This window comes from Aquarana catesbeiana, linkage group LG11 (assembly GCF_042186555.1).
Source record: "Aquarana catesbeiana isolate 2022-GZ linkage group LG11, ASM4218655v1, whole genome shotgun sequence".
NCBI lineage: Eukaryota > Metazoa > Chordata > Amphibia > Anura > Ranidae > Aquarana > Aquarana catesbeiana.
This window is the reverse complement of record NC_133334.1, coordinates 88,879,510-88,899,500: the sequence shown is the minus strand read 5'-3', so window position 1 is coordinate 88,899,500 and position 19,991 is coordinate 88,879,510. Positions and strand designations below refer to the sequence as shown.

General features: G+C 44.0%; 1 protein-coding gene across 2 annotated transcripts in view; it reads right to left on the bottom strand.

The window, feature by feature from the left end:
- Positions 1-19,991, bottom strand: part of ANO9 (anoctamin 9) — a 161,616-nt gene that overhangs the window by 72,999 nt on the left and 68,626 nt on the right. For both annotated transcript variants that reach the window (XM_073604711.1, XM_073604713.1), the window contains exons 3-8: positions 19,645-19,758; positions 11,111-11,247; positions 10,596-10,654; positions 4,356-4,414; positions 4,169-4,254; positions 1,108-1,242 (exon numbers count right to left, since the gene is read on the bottom strand). In XM_073604711.1, coding sequence (XP_073460812.1) covers positions 1,108-1,242; positions 4,169-4,254; positions 4,356-4,414; positions 10,596-10,654; positions 11,111-11,247; positions 19,645-19,758 — 590 coding nt within the window. The remainder of the gene's footprint in view (positions 1-1,107; positions 1,243-4,168; positions 4,255-4,355; positions 4,415-10,595; positions 10,655-11,110; positions 11,248-19,644; positions 19,759-19,991) is intronic.

Genomic DNA, 19,991 nt, shown 5'->3' with positions numbered 1-19,991 from the left:
CACCGGGATCTCTGGTGGCAGCTGCAAGAAAGAGCGGAGGGGCTTCTCCACCCTGACCTCCTCCTCCATGGGGCCCTCCGCTGACACCAACTGGCTTCACCCACCCCGCACAGCCCTGCACACACTGGTATCTGACCGTAGCGGAGCCTGTCTGACTGACAGCGGGCCCCAACCTGCATGCACAAAAGAGCAGGGGGCTCCTCCCCCCTGATGTCCTCCTCTATGGGGCCCCCCCGACCTGGCAGCTGACCTCACCCCACCTCACACAGCGCTAGAAAGTGGGCCCCAACCCACACACACATGGGGTCCGCCCACCTCTCCACCCTTTTCTGCATCCTGGAAGCCAGTCCGCTCTGCAGGCAGCTGCCTCCTGTTAAAGATGGCCCGGGTTGTGACCCATGGCCCAGGGGCCCCTCGGACGCATGGGCCCCTTACTTGTGTACCGGCTGTACCCCCCTGATGGCGGCCCTGTCTACACATGTTTGCTGGGTTGAATGTGCATTAAATTCGCTGAATCAAGGTAATCAGCATAACAGCCAGGCAAATAGCATTTGCAGAATGAGAATGTGTACTTTTTTAAAAAACAATCTACTGAGCTGGCCAGAACTAGTTCTTGAGGGAGTCTATTCCACATTTTCACAGCTCTTACTGTAACAAAGTCATTCCATATTTGGAGGTTAAATCCCTTTTCCCACAGATGTAAAGAGTGGCCCCTTGTCCTCTGTAAAGACCTTAAAGTGAATGATGCTAAACCAAGTTCACTATATAAACCACCTATGTATTTATAGATGGTGATCATATCCCCCTTATCACCTCTTCTCAAGAAAAAATAAATTCAGTTCAGCTAATCTTTTCTCATAGCTGAGCTCCTCCATGCCTCTTATAAGTTTGGTTGCCCTTCTCTGCACTTTCTCTAGTTCCCCCAATATCTTTTGTGGACTGGTGCCCAAAACTGAACTGCATATTCCAGATGAGTGACATCCACTAGGGAAAGTATTATTCAGTGACATTTAATACAGCCTCTGCTTCAAAGACCCACTGAAAATAAAGAGTCAGTTTCGTATGATAGAGAATATACAGACCTTGCTGTATGACACCAGTGCGTACCTGATTTGACTGCTACTGAAATGCACAAATCCATAAAAAAATACCACTATTCCAACAAGAGCTGCGGGAAAAAGCATGAGGGTGTACCATCCAAGCCATGCAAAGTAGAGGGCCACCTTCTCTCCAAAATATTCTCTGTAGGAAGAATTATAAACATAGCCAAATGAGACATAGAAGTTATGGATCTATCAATAGGTTTAGAAGATAGAACCCAAACAGATAAAAAACGCCCTCAATCCAGCTATGCATTTAACATAGTGCCTTATTCGGTCTATACCAGCTCTTCTCTTGGAACCCTGGGGTCCTTCCAGAGGATATTGAAGGTGCCTTAAAGCGGTTGTAAACCGTTGAATAATAATCAAAAAAAAAAAAAAAAAAAACAACACCTGTAAGACAATGGCATAATGTGCATACTAGCACATTATGAAATACCTTAGAATGAAGCCCTTCCAGTGGTGTCCCCTCACTGCTGAAACGGATGACATCTTCCCCCAGTGTTTCTTCCGGGTTCACGGACTCCGGTGCGGTGAGTGGCCAGAGCCGCGATGACGTCACTCCCACGTGCGTGCGGGAGCCGCCGTTTCTGGCACGGGCTCTAAAGGTCCGGTGTTCTGACGAAAACTCCAATTTGCCAAAATCTCCAACCACGTCACTTCTGGTGACTGTCCAGCAGCAATACTGGAGGTTTCTACAAGTTGCCAGTTTTAACAGAACACCGGCAGCGTGAACAGTACGGTATACCATATAATAAGTGCCCATTGTTAGTCTGCCTGATAGTAACCAAGAAGATGGCCGCCTCGAAGGTGACGACTTTTTTCCTCCTTACCCGGTGTTCTGTCAAAACAGCCAGCTCGTCGTGTGCTGTATTGTATATGCTGCCAGGGTTGTGTGAAAACAAGCAAATCATCGTGGTTGGAGATTTTGGCGACTTGAAGTTTTCAGCAGAACACCCGCACTGTAAGCCGCACCTTCAGAGCGCATGTGCCGATGAGGTCATCGGCTGTATGCACTCTAAATATCTCCTAAACTGCAAGTTTAGGGAATATTCACAGTACCTACAGGTAAGCCTCATTATAGGCTTACTGTAGGTACAAATGGTATAATGCCCTGTACACACGGTCGGATTTTCCGACGGAAAATGTGTGATAGGACCTTGTTGTCGGAAATTCCGACCGTGTGTAGGCTCCATCACACATTTTCCATCGGATTTTCCGACACACAAAGTTTGAGAGCAGGATATAAAATTTTCCGACAACAAAATCCGTTGTCGGAAATTCCGATCGTGTGTACACAAATCCGACGGACAAAGTGCCACGCATGCTCATAATAAATAAAGAGATGAAAGCTATTGGCCACTGCCCCGTTTATAGTCCCGACGTACGTGTTTTACGTCACCGCGTTCAGAACGATCGGATTTTCCGACAACTTTGTGTGACCGTTTGTATGCAAGACAAGTTTGAGCCAACATCCATCAGAAAAAAATCATAGGATTTTGTTGTCGGAATGTCCGAACAAAGTCCGACCGTGTGTACGGGGCATAACAGTTTACTACCACCTTAAGCATTGGCCGATTGAGCCTCCATTTGATGGTGTCTGCAAAATTTCGGTGTCAAGGCCACTTGGCAGAGTCAGCTGCATTACACTGACCCCAAACTAATTGGTTTTAGCAGGGGTTCCCTGAGACCTGAAAATTATTTCAAGGGTTTCTTTGGGGTAAAAGGGTTGGGGAAGGTTGATTTTTACAGTAGTGTCCAGCTATCAATGTGCATTGCAAAATTCAAGCTGGGAAATGTTTAGCATTGTAGATTTGACAACACATTACAATCTGATTGTATAATATATGTATTCACCTGTTTAAATTCACAAGGAGCTATGTAGTGCAGGGGGCAAAGCTAATCAATCTAAAAAATTCCATTTATAGCCAGTTAGCTAGGCTCACATGCTATATAACTGTTGGTAAAGCTAAAGGATATTCTACAATAAAATCATATTATGTGTAGCCATCTTAAATTTTAATGTAGGCAGGCAGCACCTAAATCTATCTGCACTAGCATCTTATAATCCCTGTGCATCAACATTCAGACTGGAAGAAAAAGGGGCAGGGAAAGTCAGTCAGGCTTTACAGCATTGTACTGTGCTGTTCATTAAACAAATTTAGCTTGCTGATTGGAGGAAACAGCATAGTTATAACCTCAATAAAAAGGGAGTTGCTTTGCCTTCACTATCCAATCACAGTCTTGACCACGTTGTATTGATTTGACTGCAGTGGAAACAAAATTGTAGGGGGTTGCTCACTTGCCTAACAATTTGCCTGGGTTCAAAAAATTGAATTAATAGATTTTAACATTTTTGGCAAGTAAGATAGGTTCCTGCATTGCACAGTGCTGTTGACCCAATACCGGGAACTTGCAAATAGCAAGAGTGAGAACAAAATAGAGGCCTGCTGCTCCTCCAGTTCAAGCAGTAGGCTGGGAGCATTTGTTGGCTCAGCTGCATTGCACAATTTAACAGTGGAGGAAAACAGAGGTCACTAAACCAGCTGCACTGTCCGGTAGGTGTGCCTGCATCGCAAGGTTGACTAAGCCCAAATTACAGATCTTTTGACCTGTTTCAAAAGAGCCCTGCGTGTTATATGTCTAATTTTGTTAATCATAAAAGCAAATAGAAAGAAATTTAATATCAGTCCTCCACTGCAGTCTGTAAAGCAGAAGTCAGTATCAGTCAATCATGTCAGCAGTTCTTTTCAGTAATACGAACACTGCTGGAGAATCGTTTTATTCTTTTTTTTCTGCAATAAATATCAGAATTTAGGTCACCGCTTTTGAGCTTGTTGAGTCCATTTAGCCATCTTTATTAGCGACGTTACCTCAAAAACAGTATTTTTTTAAAAATAAAAAATTGTGAGCATTGAGCTTTATTGCCAGCCACAGTCACAAACCCCACTGTCATTTAAATTTTATGTGTATCCCCCCCACTACCACCAAGTCTGACAACAGCTGTATTACTAAGGTGCTGAAGAAACTCATAAACCCAAAATATCCATACATGACCCCTCTATCACCTGATCTCTTTGACAGGCTGTATATAGATGACATCCCGCCATCTTGCCCACTTTTGCTTCAACTGCTTGCCGAGATCCTCCTCCAGCTAAGAAGCAAAGAATAAAAATGGTGATCCAATCAATGCACAACCACACATACAACTTACAGAATGTGTGATCATCATACTAATACAAATGTTACACTCACAGAGTGAAGTGGGAAAGCGGTCTCAAAAACGCCACTCTTTATCAAGTCATCTAGAGTTTCTGAAAAAAGAAACAGGTCATAGTTAGATGTCAAAAGTAGGAAATCACATTATGATTCTCTTTTTGATACGGCAAAGAAAGGTTACCAGTGACAATAACATATTTGGTTTAATTTGCAGACAGGACTACTCTGATGAACATAGCCTTGTGTTTCCATAATCCTTTTTGGGGGATGCCAAGGTGCCTCTGCATGTTCCCACACACCACTGCCGTAAACTGTGGTTGACAAGCAAAGCAAACCTATGTGCTATATTAAAGCATACCGATTTACTCGAGAAAATAGGACAGACAGACAGACAAAGAGAGAGATATCTTCTAGGGTTGGGGGTCTTCAAACTTTTCAGCACGAGGATCACATTGTATATATTACAAATATGTGTGGGCAAAAAAAAAAAAATGTAAAAAAAAGGATTCATAAAGAAAAGAAGAAGTTCCCCCTCACATCCAGGAATGCCCAGCAAAGTCCCACCTTGAAATCATGTGCGCTCTTACCTGCTCTATCTGAAACCCACACGTCCCTGATGGACCGAGACATACAAGTCTCGGAAGTCCTCCAGTGCATTAAGGAGTTGAAGGTGGGTAAAAGACCGGGCCCAGATGGCTTCATGGCACTATACTACCAGAAATTAGCAGATGTCTTTGCCCCCTACCTAACAACTATGTACAATTCAGTTAAGGAAGGTCATCCCTTCACACCAAACCTGCTGACCGCTAATATCGTAATGATCCCCAAGCCAGACAGGGACCATTCCTCTTGGGCTAACTTCAGGCCAATTTCCCTAATCAATATAAATATGAAAATCTTGACGAAGATCTTGGCCAATCACCTAAACTCCTTTCTCCCACTCCTGATAAAGAAGGACCAAGTGGGTTTTGTCCCAAGGAGGTAGGCAGGCAATGCCATTAGACCTCTCCTTCAACTACAACATATCCTTCACAGTAGGTCCTTAGGAACAATGTTCTTGTCACTGGACATCAATAAAGCCTTTGACACCTTGTCATGGCCTTACCTGACACAGGTGCTTAGACATTATGGGTTCGGCACCTCCTTTATGAGCTGGGTTTCAACCATTTATGACTCCCACCAGGCCAAGTGAAATACTAATACTAACTACTACCTTCCCTATTAAAAGGGGAATTTGCCAAGGTTGCCCACATTCCCCCCTCCTATTTATTCTATGCTATTCGATCCCACCCAGATATCTAGGGGGTAGAAATAGCGGGTACTTTGCACAAGTTGTCACTGTTTGCAGATGATATCCTGCTGACCATTGCTATACCTAGAATCACATTTTTGGGCCTATCAGTCAACCCCGTTAAATCCAAAGCAATGTCGATCAATCTCTCACCCTCTGAGCTGGAAGCCCTACAATCTGCATTCTCCTTCCAATGGTTAAATTCATTACCCTACCTCGGGATCGGGCTTACTCCAAGATACTCAGGCCTATATCAAGCCAACTTTCCCTTACTTTTTGGGAAGTTGGCAGCTATGCTTTCATCCTGTCAGTGTCACGTAGAAAAACTGCGCTTTAGGACAGGCCTATGTGGCAAGAGAACAGGTTGCTGCCTCCCTTACACAGAGCACTCACAGGGGGTACCCTGCTAATCATACGTAAACTATCAGAAAAAATGGGTTGATTGGCGCTACCTGGAAAACCTGATTGCTAGGCATATACAGGAAAAACCTTAGAGATGGTTTTATATTGTTACAGTTTTACACACCAATGTACATATCCCCTCAATCAGTATATAAAGGGGGGATATCCCAGTAGCTGGTAGCTAGTGGGAATGGGTAGGAGGCGTTCTGAAATCCCTACACAGTAGGTTTTGTTGTTGTACATATGGGGATAAAATCTATTGTATAAATGTAAACAGAGTGATATATAGGTAAAATAGCTGAGTTAGTGCAATATTACTGGAGAAATTCCACTGTATGTATATTAATATGCACTATAATAGCTGTATATAGCAATGGTAAGCAATCAGCCAGTTAAATACACTTTAAGCTATACCCACCAATTGGATGCAACTCAAGTAGTGCAGTACAGCTAAAACATAACATATGCTGCAGTAAATGTATCACAATGATGTATGATGATCCCATAGGTATAAATTTGCATCAACCACAAATGTGCATGCATCAAGCTTGGAGTGGGAACCATATAAGTGCATTACAGTTCATATAGTGAGATCTAGACCCAGCATGTGCTGCAGCAATTGAATCACAATAGAGTGCAATAGTCCCATAAGTTTGTCACTGTGTCAGGTCAGGAACTCCCAGGGGTGACTTTAGTGCATAAAATGTTGCCAGGTGACTTTTGTGCTCTCCCTTCTGATTTCCTACTCACCGACTCCTGGTACCCCTGCAGGGGTAATGGGCCTGTAATGCTTTAAGTGGAACTCACTGCTCCCTGTTGCTTGCGATGGATGCCTCAGATGTATCCAGGTTGGTGGAGGTGCTGCAATGCTCTCATGCATCAAAAAATATAAAAAAGGGGTTCCATAGTGTGATAAAGTAAAAAGCTTTTATTTTTAAAAAACATATGATAAAACAAAATGTCCCAAAGAAGTGTGTATTCCCACCCAGTTATACACTGGGGTAGGATAACAGCAGTTCCCGACAAAAAGAGAGATTAAAAATCACTGTACCCAGAGCGTGTATCGAGATGGGGGATGCGACAGCTGTGCGCTGCACCTGCGTTCCACCCTCTCGTATGCACGGAAGTGACTTAGTGTGCGTGGTTCTGTCGTGCGCACTTCGTCACTTGACGTCCTCAGCGAACATTGGTACATTGGTGTGTAAAACTGTAACAATATAAAACCATCTCTAAGGTTTTTCCTGTATATGCCTCGCAATCAGGTTTTCCAGGTAGCGCAGATCAACCCATTTTTTCTGATAGTTTACGTATGCTTTCATCCTGGTCCACCCTCCCATTGTCCTGGTTCGGAAGGATAGCAACCGTCCGTATGACTCATCTCCCAAAGCTGCTTTATTTTATCCGGGTCTTGCCGGTCCAGGTCCCTTCTAACATTCTGCGTATACACCAGCGCAAAATCATGCAGTTTATCTGGGGCTCCGCGAGACCCAGGATCAAAAGGCAGGTTCTGTACACCCGCAGGATCAATGGTGGCCTCTCGGTTCCCAACTTACACTCTTACTATACAGCAGCGGCTATCGCCCCATTATCCCATCACCACGCGAAACATCAAATGCCGTTGTGGGCCACCATCGATCTGGTGGATTCTCAACCGATACCACTAGCCTCCCTCCCTTGGCTCCCTCAAGTCCACCGCCCAAACAATATCAGTCCATGTTTGGCCCACTCACTTTGGTTGTGGGACACGGTCAAATACTCGGCGGGCCTGATCTCCCCCCATCTCCTCCTACTCCACCTTCTTCAGTGTCCATTATTCCCACTGGGATGCGATAATCCGTTGCAGTTCACATGGTGGACTGAGAACGGCTTTGTGGATATCCACTACACGTTTACACCCACTAAAATTATCCCATTTGCAACCTTACGTTCCTCTCATGATATCCCCCTTAGGGAGCACTACAGCTATATGCAAATCCAACATTTTCTCCAACTTCTTATAAAATCTCGAACTACCCCTTATACTTTAAAAGCGTGGATTGGGGTTGTGATCTACAAAGGCTTTCGAAAGGGGTCAATCTCTTTAATATATGCAGCCATAATAGGCTCCAAAAAAACACCCTTGAGACCATACCATCTCCAGTGGGATGCAGAACTGAGGAAGCGACTGGACCCAGAGGATTGGCAGGTCATGACTAATGCACTGTCCAAGTGCTCCAAGAACGTTTTCTCCTTGGAAAATGCTTATAAAGTGCTCTATAGATGGTATTACACCCTGGCCAGATCGGCAAGTTTCATTCCATCATATTCTCCCTTATGTTTGCGTGGGTGTTCCCAGGAGGGCACAATGGCGCACATCTGGTGGAAGGTATGCAGATTGTGGGTCAGAGTCTATGCACTCCTTCGCAACCTCTTCAACACCAACATAAAGAGGGACCCTTTTGAGGTCATTCTGGGGAAACCAATCATAGAATTACTACGACCAGAACGCCAATTGGTGTCACGTATTTTTACTGCAACTAAATTGACCATAGCAAAAGCTTGGAAAACTCCAGCTCTCAGTTTCGAAGCAGTTAAAAACCGCGTAAATGATATCATGGTTAACGAGAATCTGACAGCCGTGTTATCAGATACACATGGCAAATTCCTCCAGACATGGCAACCCTAGGTGGCACATACCCCCTTCCGATTCGACCCAGCACTACTCTCTCTAGTATGCCTCCACTTCCCCCTACCCGTGGACTCCTCTCTCCTCTCATGCCTCTTTCTTTTTTCTGTTTCTTCCCCTCTTCTTCTATCCTACACAACTATCCCATTCTTCTTTTGGCCTTCCTCCTTCTCACATCTTCTTCCTATCTTCTCTTTTCTACGTCATTTTGGCCCACAGGCTAGGTCCTGTTGGGACTGGACACATGATGAGAAAATTCTTTTATTGATTACAGGTATATTTTGCCTTTCTTTATGTATTCGCTTTAGTTCTTTATTTCTTTTTTCTAAATGCTATGTTTTACATTCTTCTCTTGACACATGTGCTACATATGGCTCTGCAAAATCACTTACATGCAAACGAAATCTAGCGTGCTATCACATTATCAGGATTTGCTGACCACATCTGATCGCCCCTAAATCCTCAGGAGCTTGTGCAAATCTGTGTGTCTCGGACTAATATTTTTGACACCTGAAGTTTATGCAACTTTTTATACATGATGTGTCCACCACTGTTTTAGTATTATTCTGTTGATCTGCATTTTCAATAAAACCCTTTGTACAAGAAATCATGTGTGCTCAGCAGAGTCCCCTCCTACCTTTCAAACAGCAGGAGTATGGCAGAAGCAGGGAATTGTAGCAGGTCTAGGGGAAACCTCTTGTAAATCCTGGGGTTTGGGCAATCACGTCAAGCAACCAACCACAGCAAAAAAGGGGGGGGGGGGGGGGGGTTTGAAACTAGATTATGATGAACAGACTAGTGCATCCACTGCCAGACAGCTAGGCTTGCTGCAGACCTGATAAAATCTTGTATAGGGCCAGTTTTGGCATAGTTTGGAGTCCCCTGTCCTAATTTTTTAAAAGCAGCTAAATTTGAGCAGACCACCAAGAGTCACTCTTAGACCCCTTTCACACTGGGGCGGTTTGCAGGCGTTATTGCGCTAAAAATACCGCCTGCAAACCGCCCCTAAACAGCCTCCGCTGTTTGTTCAGTGTGAAAGCCCGAGGGCTTTCACACTGAAGCGGTGCGCAGGCAGGGCGGTGAAAAAAGTCCTGCAAACCACTTTTTTGGAGCGGTGAAGGAGCGGTGTATTCACCGCTCCTGCCCATTGAAATCAATGGGACAGCGTGGCTATACCGCGGCAATACCGCGGCTATAGCCGTGCTGTACGAGGGATTTTAACCCTTTTTCGGCCGCCAGCGGGGGTTAAAACCGCACCGCTAGCGGCCGAATACCGCTGCAAGAACGACGGTACAGCAGCGCTAAAAATAGCGCTGTTGTACCGCCGACGCCCCCACCGCCCCAGTGTGAAAGGGGCCTTAAGATTCCCACAATAACATGCTTGGGGGAGATTAGAAAAAAATGAGGTTAGTAGTTTGCGGCTGCTTCTTCATTGTCCAATCATAGGCTGAGGTAGGTCCTGAACTGAACTGGGCTGTTTTGTGCTGCAGCACAGTCTGTGAGGTAATAAAGGACCTGGTTGTGCTGTCTGGCAGGGGTGCCTGCTGCACAATACAGGCTGAACAAATTTCCAAAGGCTTTTGCAGGTTCACATATGCTTTAACTGTGTATTCCGCTGCTTGGAAGGAATTCAAATTTTACACTGTGCATATGACCATTTATCATACCCTGCAGCTACACAATCAGTGCATAATCAGTGCAGTTTCTAGATTAGTAAATCGGAGACTGAATATTTTTTGGGTATGATCAGTGTCAGCCCCAAGTGCTGCACCAGCAGTCAACTTTCTAGATTAGCATTCTGCATTTGAGTATAATCAGTGCAATTCTGAAGTGCTACCTTTGTAGTCAATTGATTTATCCTAAGTACAGTTTCAGTTCAAATCCTCAGAAGAAATGTAAAGTGTGCAGTTTTCCTTACCGCTCTGGCCTTTGGTTTCAATGCTGGTTTTGTGTAGAATAAAATATACAATGCGAATTCTATAAAAAGAAAAAATAAGAAATAAATAGTGGGAACACATTCTACTTGGGTACATGCTCTTAAAAGAAAATTTACAGTGGTGCCTGGAGGTATTTTTTTGGGGGGGGGGTTATCCATCCAGACGCCAACTACTGTCATGGCCATGAGGGCCAAATTTAGTGAGGAGCCTGGAGAAGTAATGAACCAGAGGGATGGTTATTACAATCTTTGGCCCACCATCACTTAAAGTGTAACCATAGGCCACTGGTCAATGCCACAATTTGCATTTATTATACTTTTTAATATATGAACACAGAATATGCTGAGCAGATAGTAGAAGTGTTCATTCAATTAACTGAGCAAAACTCAACAGAATGTAGTCAATCAGAAGTTATCTACTAACAGGATTTGACATCAATAAAGTGAAATCTGTAAATAAAGAAAGGACTGGTAACAGTAGAACACATACTGCTTACCTGCTGGTTTCAGAGACATGGTCAGTATTCAGGTTCTGGGTGCCTTGATCTGGGTTCCTCAGTAATCGGACATATTTCCTAAAGATGTCTGGAGGTGCCCTGATACCATAAAAGATCTTGTTTCCATCTCTAGTTTTCTGAAAAGACAAAACGGCTATCATTTTTCTTAACTTAAACCTGACATTAGAAAACTTACAAAGGTGCCAGCTCTCGGGCTTCAGTGCTTTGAGTCAAGGACCCAGAACAAACACATTAGGAAAGTCTGCCAAATGTCAGATGTCCTTAATAAGTGTTATGGGCCAGAAATACAAAGCACGATGTAATAAGATGTCGTTAAAATGCTTTTTACCATACATTGCATGCTTAGGTGGAGCATCTTTTAAAGCTGAATTCTGGGAATTAGACAAAATGTACTATTGCAGCGAGCCCCCCCCCCACCTAAACATGCTTGTTTAGTCTACGGGCGCAGAGATACGGAGTATTACTTTCCTTATTCCTGGATTCAGTAGGGTTCCTCCAGATGTGTTACCTGTACATTGCAGCATTGTATTCTCCCCTCCTCACATACAATTCAGAGCCAATAGCCTTGTACTGTACACGATAATGCAGAGGGATGGCCCACAACCAGAGCGAGGGACAGGGTAAATAATACATTTAATCCATGCAGCTCTAGACTAAAATGAGCGTTTAACCCTTTGCGGTGCCGGGGGGGGGGGGTGTCGAGCAGTATCTTGCAAAAGTGAGTACTCCCCTCACATTTTTGTAAATATTTTATTATATCTTTTCATGTGACAACACTGAAGAAATGACAATTTGCTACAATGTAAAGTAGTGAGTGTACAGCTTGTATACCAGTGTAAATTTGCTGTCCCCTGAAAATAACTCAACACACAGCCATTAGTTTCAGAACCGATCAGTCTCCAGGCCAGGCCAACGATTTCTGGCCTGGACCTGCTGATCGGTCCTGACGAATGAAATCCTCCCCTGCCTGTGTAAGTGATGTCATCTCCCCTCGTGGAACTCTTTTCCCTTCCAGAGAGAGGAGAGAGGACATCCAAAACGTGAGTCGCACCAACGCTACACTGACACATTACACATAAGCACATATTTCACCCCCCCATCACCCCCCCCCCCCCCCAGTTAACCCCTTCACTCCCTGTCACTGTGTCACTCAGTGTTCATATTTTTCTTTGATCACTGTACTGGTGTCATTTGTGACACTAATCAGCGTTAGGGTACTTAGTAGTAGCCCCAGATAGGTCTAGGGTTCCCCCCCTAACAAAGTTTTAACCCCTTGATCACCCAGTCACCAGTGATCGCCGTTTTAGTGTCACAGGTGACCCTGATCAGTCAGTTTTTTTTTTTTTATAGCGTCAGGGCACCCGCCGTATATTACCGAATAAAAGGTTTAACCCCCTGATCACCCGGAGGGTGATATCAGTTAGGTTTTAGCATCAATTAGGGTCTGCACCACCCCAAGCAGCATCAGATTAGTGCCACTAGCGCTAACACCCACACACGCACCATACACCTCCCTCAGTAGTATAGTGTCTGAACGGATCAATATCTGATCAGATCTATACTAGCGTCCCCAGTAGTTTAGGGTTGCCAAAAACGCAGGGTTAGCTGGATCAGCCCAGATACCCGCTAGCACCTGCGTTTAGCCCCTCCACCCAGCCCACCCAAGTGCAGTATCAATCGATTACTGTCACTTACAAAACACAACACACATAACTGCAACATTCGCAGAGTCAGGCCTGATCCCTGCGAATGCTAACAGCTACAAAAAAAGCTACACTAGTGAAGAGTCCTACATGTTTCTGAGCATGACAGATGAGATCTGAGCCTGATTCTGTCAGGTTCAGGCTCAGAATACGAACCCGTAGACAGCAGCGGCACCCTGACAGATGGCTCCAAAGACAGAGTAGTGGTCCCTGCCAAGGTCAGGTGTACCCAACCCAGTTCTTTTGCTGATGTTGAGGTGCAAGAACCGCAGGGCTCTCGTATGGAGCAGAGAGCCAGTACTAGTGCCGCTCATCCTTCTGGTGAACTGGCAAGCACCAGCGGCCTAGTACATCCTGGTTGTACATCCAGCACTGCAGTATCACGTGGTGACATGGCGAGTCCCACAAGTGCAGTTCAAGCTGTTGAGGTGGCTTTCACAACTAGTGTCCTGCAGCCACCAAGAAGACTTATGCCCCATACACACGATGAGATTATCGGACGAATGATCGTCCATTTTTTATTGCATGCTGATCTCAGATCGAATCTGATGAATTTACTAAAGTCACGAAAATTCCCGCACGACAGAAATAAAATTCGGAAGTGATGTCATGTGTTGTAATGCATCTGTATTGCATTTTCGAAACGATAGCTGTACTGATTAAATGAAAATCGTACGATCTGGCATCGTACGAAAAAAAATTTCCTGCATGTCCGATAGAATACTATCGGATGAACTGTCCTGATCGGCTCTCGAAAGCTCTGTACTAACGATCCGATTATCGTACGATCGATTTGAAAGCGGTATTTTCCGTACGATTTTCTGATCGTGTGTACGGGGCAAAAGACAGGCCCGTCAAGCCCATAGTGCCCTTCCTGCTGCATTTGCCAATCCAAATTGGGAGTCCACCACTTCTGCAGCACCCGTACTTCCCCCATTCACTGGCAATCCCGGAATTCAGGTGGAAACAGTTGATTTTATGTCACTTGATTTTTATTCGCTGTCTTTCACAGAAGATCTCTATAGATCTATTGTGGACCAAAACAATGTGTATGCTGGTCAATTCATCGCTGTTAATCTCCAACCTATTACGGTCTCTGAATTTAAGACCTTCCTGGACCTACCCCTCCTCATGGGCATAGTTAAAAAAAGTGAGTTGCAGTCATATTGGTCCACTGACCCAATTCACCATCACAATTATTATGTGAATATACCGTGTTCTCTGCCTCCATGACGAGGACACGATACAAGCAGATCTTGCGTTTCGTGCATTTCAATGACAATGAACTCTGTCATCCTCGGGGTGATCCGGAATACGATTGGCTCTACAAAATTTGGCCCCTCATAAACCACTTCAACCAGCAGTTTGCAGCCTTGTTTACTCCCCATCTAGTTGTCTGCGTTGAGTCCCTGATTACGTTTTCTGGCCACTTGTCATTTAAACAGTATCTTTCTAGCAAGAGTGCTAGATATGGGGTCAAGATGTATAAGCTCTGACAGGGCAACAGGCTATACATATAGTTTTATGGTTTACAAGGGAAGAGATAGTTACTTCGAGCCGGAGAACTGCCCAGACTACATAGGGAGCGCTAGTAAGATTGTGTGGGACTTGGTGTCACCCTTATTCGGAAAGGGGTACCACTTGTATGTGGACAATACACAAGCGTGCCACTTTTTAGTCACATGTTTGATCATGGAATTGGCGGCTTGTAGATTCCCGTCTTAGGCTGGGGGAGAGAGCCTGCTTGAGATGTAATAATTTGCTCGCTGTGAAGTGGAGGGATAATCTGAATGTTTTCGTTCTGTCCTCCCTTCACGCAGACAAAACGATCCAAATTCCTATGGTGACTGGTGTTGTGGAGAAACCCCTCTGTGTCCACTAATATAACCTTAATATGGGAGGGGTGGACCTCAACGACCAGTTGTTGGCGCCATACCCAATTGCCCGTAAGGCCAAATGCTGGTATGAAAAAAAAAAAAGTGTCTGTATACTTATTGCAATTGGCTCTGCTGAATGCTTATGTGCTATACAAAGCTTCAGGATGAACTGGATCCTTCCTTAAAATTCCAGGAAGAGATTATCACAGTCCTTCTGTTTCCAGACGGTGCTGTGGCCCAACTTCCCAATCCAAATGCAGTGAGCCGGCTGCAGGAGAGGCATTTTCCGCATGTCCTCCCTGGTACCCCTACCCAAAGAAATCCCCAAGAAGATATTGTGTCTGTAGAAAGTGCGGATATAGGCGTGACACCCGCTTTTATTGTCCCTCCTGTCCTGACCAACCTGGTCTTTGCATTGGTTACTGTTTCAAACGCTACCACACACTAGTGGAGTATTAGCGTAGAGTACAGCATTGCACAGTCCTAGGCACACTTACACAGGGTCTCGAAAGATGAGATGGCCATCACATTTTGAGAGACCCTAATCTGGAACGTTTACAGTTTATATAAAAGTGCACAAAAAAAAAAAATTTAAAAGAAACACAAAAATAGGTGGTTTTATTTTTCTTCTCTCTCTTATGTTCGCTCTCTATTGTTCTATATCTATTGTTCTCTCTCTATTGTTACTGTATTTTAGAACTGTAATGTTTTATCTTTTATTATTTTTTTGTATTTGCTTTGCAGGTATGGTATGTCTTACTGTTGTACTGTAATGTTACTTTGTTTTCGTAAATTTATTCTGACAGCAACAGCGTTTGCTCCCACGATACATAAAGCTGTAACTCCAGCGCTGTAGAAGGTGATTTCACCACCACAGTTAAAAAAAGAGCATATATGCCGAAGCATGGGGCAGGGGTGGAGGAGCGATTTGCTCCCAACATTAGGGGCGGATTGCCCCCATGCTTCGGCATATATTTTTTAGACGATTGCGTTCAAAAATCAAGTTGTTTTATTGAGTCAATGTTTTATCGTTACCATTGTTTGCCATTCAGCTGCACCGCTGATTTATTTATCTCGACAGCAACAGCGACTCCAGCACTGTAGGAGGTGATTTAACCACCACAGTGGTGGGAGGTCATTCCATTTGCTGTGGAGCTTTATCTATCTAGAGCAGTGGTTCTCAGCCTCCCTAGTGTCGTGACCCCTTGGTAAAATTTCCCAAGTTGTGGGGACCCCTAACAGTAAAATTATTTTCGTAGCGTGGGTTTTCAGTACCCAAGGCAATACAAGTAATTTGTGCCCCTATCCCAGGGACATTTAGCACTCCCTGTGTCCCTTCCACTCGTACAGTATTAAAGCCCCTTATGGTACATTTTAGGATGTACCACTCTCTTTGTGCTCCTATTATCTCTCTCTATCCTAATTTCTTGTTTTTTTTTTTGTCCATCCCTCTCTCTAGCCACCTTTTTTTGTTTTTTCTCTTATTATTTCTCTCCCTTTTTCTTTGTTCCTCCCCCTCTTTTCCTCTCCCTTCCATGTATTCTCTATTTGTATTCCTTCTCTTAGAGCCCTTTCACACTGGGGCGGTTTGCAGGCGCTATTGCGCTAATAATAGCGCCTGCAAACCGACCCGAAAGTGCCGCTACTTTCATTCCAGTGTGAAAGCCCCGAGGGCTTTCAAACTGGAGCGATGCGCTGGCAGGACGGTAAAAAAAGTCCTGCCAGCAGCATCTTCGGGGCGGTGAAGGAGCGGTGTGTATACCGCTCCTGCCCATTGAAATCAATGGGACGGCGCGGCTACACCGCCGGCAAAGCGCCTCTGCAGAGGCGCTTTGCAGTGGTATTTAACCCTTTCTCGGCCGCTAGTGGCCGCATACCGACGGTAAAACGCTGCTAATAATAGCGGCGTTTTACCACCGACGCCGCCCCCGTCCCAGTGTGAAAGGGCTCTTACTCCTTGGTGGGGATGGGATGAGTGGCAGTGCTGGCAGGGAGTTGGGATGAGTGGCAATGTTCTGATCAGCCAACTTAGGTGCTCTTGATCAAGGTCATCTGCTGATCTGAGAACTGTAGTGGGGACTTTTAATGGCACCTATAATCACAGGTAGTGTTACTCACTGTGTCTCCGACTTTGTGGTGTCTCATAGCAGTGACACCTATGCCGAAATCAGGAGACAGGCTCTCCTCCAGTCCCTTCCACTTCACATTCCTCACCAGTCAGCTGACCTCTAGTCTCTGCCCCCCAACCATGCCGTGAACTAATGGGCGGCTGCGAAGAGGCTGAGTGGGCAGCCGCAGGCTCCAGGAACAGCCCTACTGGGAGGCTGCGAAAAGGCTGGGAGAGCAGCAAAGGTTTTGGGAACAGCCCAGAATTCGGTGACCCCTGGCAAATCGTCATTCGACCCCCAGGTTGAGAACCACTGATCTAGAGGGACCATAAGGAGCTACCCAGGACCACTGTGGAGCATTCCCCTTAGGAGAGTTGTACTGCGTGCAAAAGTGTGTTCGACCCCCTGACGGGTATTGCCGTCAGGTGAGCGAGCATTGCATGCGGTGGTGGGAGCACTGTTGTTGGTAGAGCAGGGAAGCACGTGGAAACAGCTTTTTTTCTTGTATTTCATTTTACTTGCTTTTTAGCAGAAGAATTGTCACACATATATGGACGTTTTTCGTTTAGGAGCACTATTCATCTGTATTCATATATGGACATTTTTCATTGATTATTATTTTTCCTATGTTGATTTTTATATTTATTATTTGTCCTTATATGCAGCGCTGTCACATTCACTTTATTATCTTCTTTTTCTTGTGGGAACACTTAAGTGACAGCAGCAGCATTCATTCACATTCACAGTTAGTTTCTCTTTAGTGTTTAGTGTTAGTTTATTGATTAGCCGCGCACAACTACTTTTCTATTTGATGTGTGACATAAGCTTCTAATGTTGTGCATAAAATGCCAGGACAGTTCAAAACCCCAAAAAAGGGTTCATCCCCGCCCCCCCCAAGCTATTTGCTGATAGGCATGTTGAGTCCATGGACCATGGAATATTTTATATTTTGCCACAAGTTTCAGGAAAATTACAAACTTTTTTTTTGTGCACAAAGTTGTCACTAAATTATATATTGCTCAAACATGCCATGGGAATATGTGGAATTACACCCCAAAATACATTCTGCTGCTTCTCCTGAGTACGGGGATACCACATGTGTGAGTCTTTTTTGGAGCCTAGCCGCGTACGGGACCCCAAAAACCAATCACCGCCTTCAGGCTTTCTAAGGGCGTAAAATTGTGATTTTACTCCTCACTACCCATCACAGTTACGGAGGCCCTGAAATGTCCAGACAGCACAACACCCCCCCCCCAAATGACCCCATTTTGGAAAGCAGACACCCCATGGTATTTGCTAAGAGGCATGGTGAGTATTTTGCAGCTCACATTTATTTTTGAAAAAGAAGAAAAGAAAAATTTTTTTTTTATTTTTTCAATTTTCAAAACTTTGTGACAAAAAGCAAGATCTGCAAAATACTCAACATGCCTCTCAGCAAATAGCTTGGGGTGTCTACTTTCCAAAATGGGGTCATTTGGGGGGGGGGGGGGGTTGTGCCAACTTGGCATTTTATGTCCTTCGAAACTGTGATAGGCAGTGAGGAGTGAAATAAAAAATTTACACCCTTAGAAAGCCTGAAGGCGGTGATTGGTTTTCGGGGTCCTGTACACGGCTAGGCTCCCAAAAAGTCTCATACATGGGGTATCCCTGTACTCAGGAGAAGCAGCAGAATGTATTTTGGGGTGTAATCCTACATATAACCATGGCACGTGTGAGCAATATATCATTTAGTGACAACTTTGTGTAATTTTTTGGTCATTTTTCAATCACTTGTGACAAAAAAATAAAATATTCAATGGACTCAACATGCCTCTTAGCAATTTCCTTGGGGTGTCTACTTTCCAAAATAGGGTCATTTGGGGGGGGTATACTGCCCTGCCATTTTAGCGCCTCAAGAAATGATAGGCAGTCATAAACTAAAAGCTGTGTAAATTCCAGAAAATGTACCCTAGTTTGTAGACGCTAGAGCTTTTGTGCAAACCAATAAATATACGCTTATTGACATTTTTTTTTACCAAAGATATGTGGCTGAATACATTTTGGCCTAAATGTATGACTAAAATTGAGTTTATTGTATTTTTTAGAACAAAAAGTAGACAATATTTTTTTTTTTTTCAAAATTTTAGGTCTTTTTCCGTTTATATTGCAAAAAAGAAAAATCGCAGTGGCAATCAAATACCATCAAAAGAAAGCTCTATTTGTGGGGGGGGAAAAAAAAAGGACATGCATTTCATTTGGGTACAACATTGCATGACCGCGCAATTACCAGTTAAAGCAACGCAGGGCCAAATTGTAAAAAGTGCTCTGGCCATTGAACAGCCAAATCCTCCGGGGCTGTAGCTCAGTTTCAGGGTCCTGGCCATCTTCTTATAGCCTAGGCCATCTTTATGTAGAGCAACAATTCTATTTTTCATGCTCCCCATTCACACCTGAGACCTTGTAACACTAACGAGTCACATGACACTGGGGAGGGAAAATGGCTAATTGGGCCCAATTTGGACATTTTCACTTAAGGGTGTACTCACTTTTGTTGCCAGTGGTTTAGACATTAATAAGGGTGCGTTGAGCTACTTTAGGGGACAGCAAATTTACACTGTTATACAAGCCGTACACTCACTACTTTACATTGTAGCAAAGTGTTATTTCTTCAGTGTTGTTACATGAAAAGATATAATAAAATATTTACAAAAAAGGGGTGTACTCACTTTTGTGAGATACTGTGTATATATATATATATATATATATATATATATATATATATATCTTGTCCGATCCAACCATTTAAAAACAATGCTTCTCTTCCTTACACTCTAATGAAATCTAACCTTTATCTTAAAGCGCCTCAATTCCAGTTTGGACATGTACTTCCGCCTCTTCTCCTCCTCCACACTATCGAAAGACTTCTGATTGCATACCAGTACAAAGTCCCATTTCAATTCCTGGGAAGATATACAAACATACAGAGTTCATGATAGTTACATAATATACCCTCTATTAAGACGCCTATCCAAGTATGTATTTAAAAAAAAAAGAAAAAAAAACAAAACACTATTCTTCTATATAGATGAAATCTCTTTTCCTCTAGACGTAAAGAGTGCCCCCTTGTCCTCTGTGTTGACCGTAAAGAGAATAACTCAACACCAAGTTCACTATATGGACCCCTTATATATTT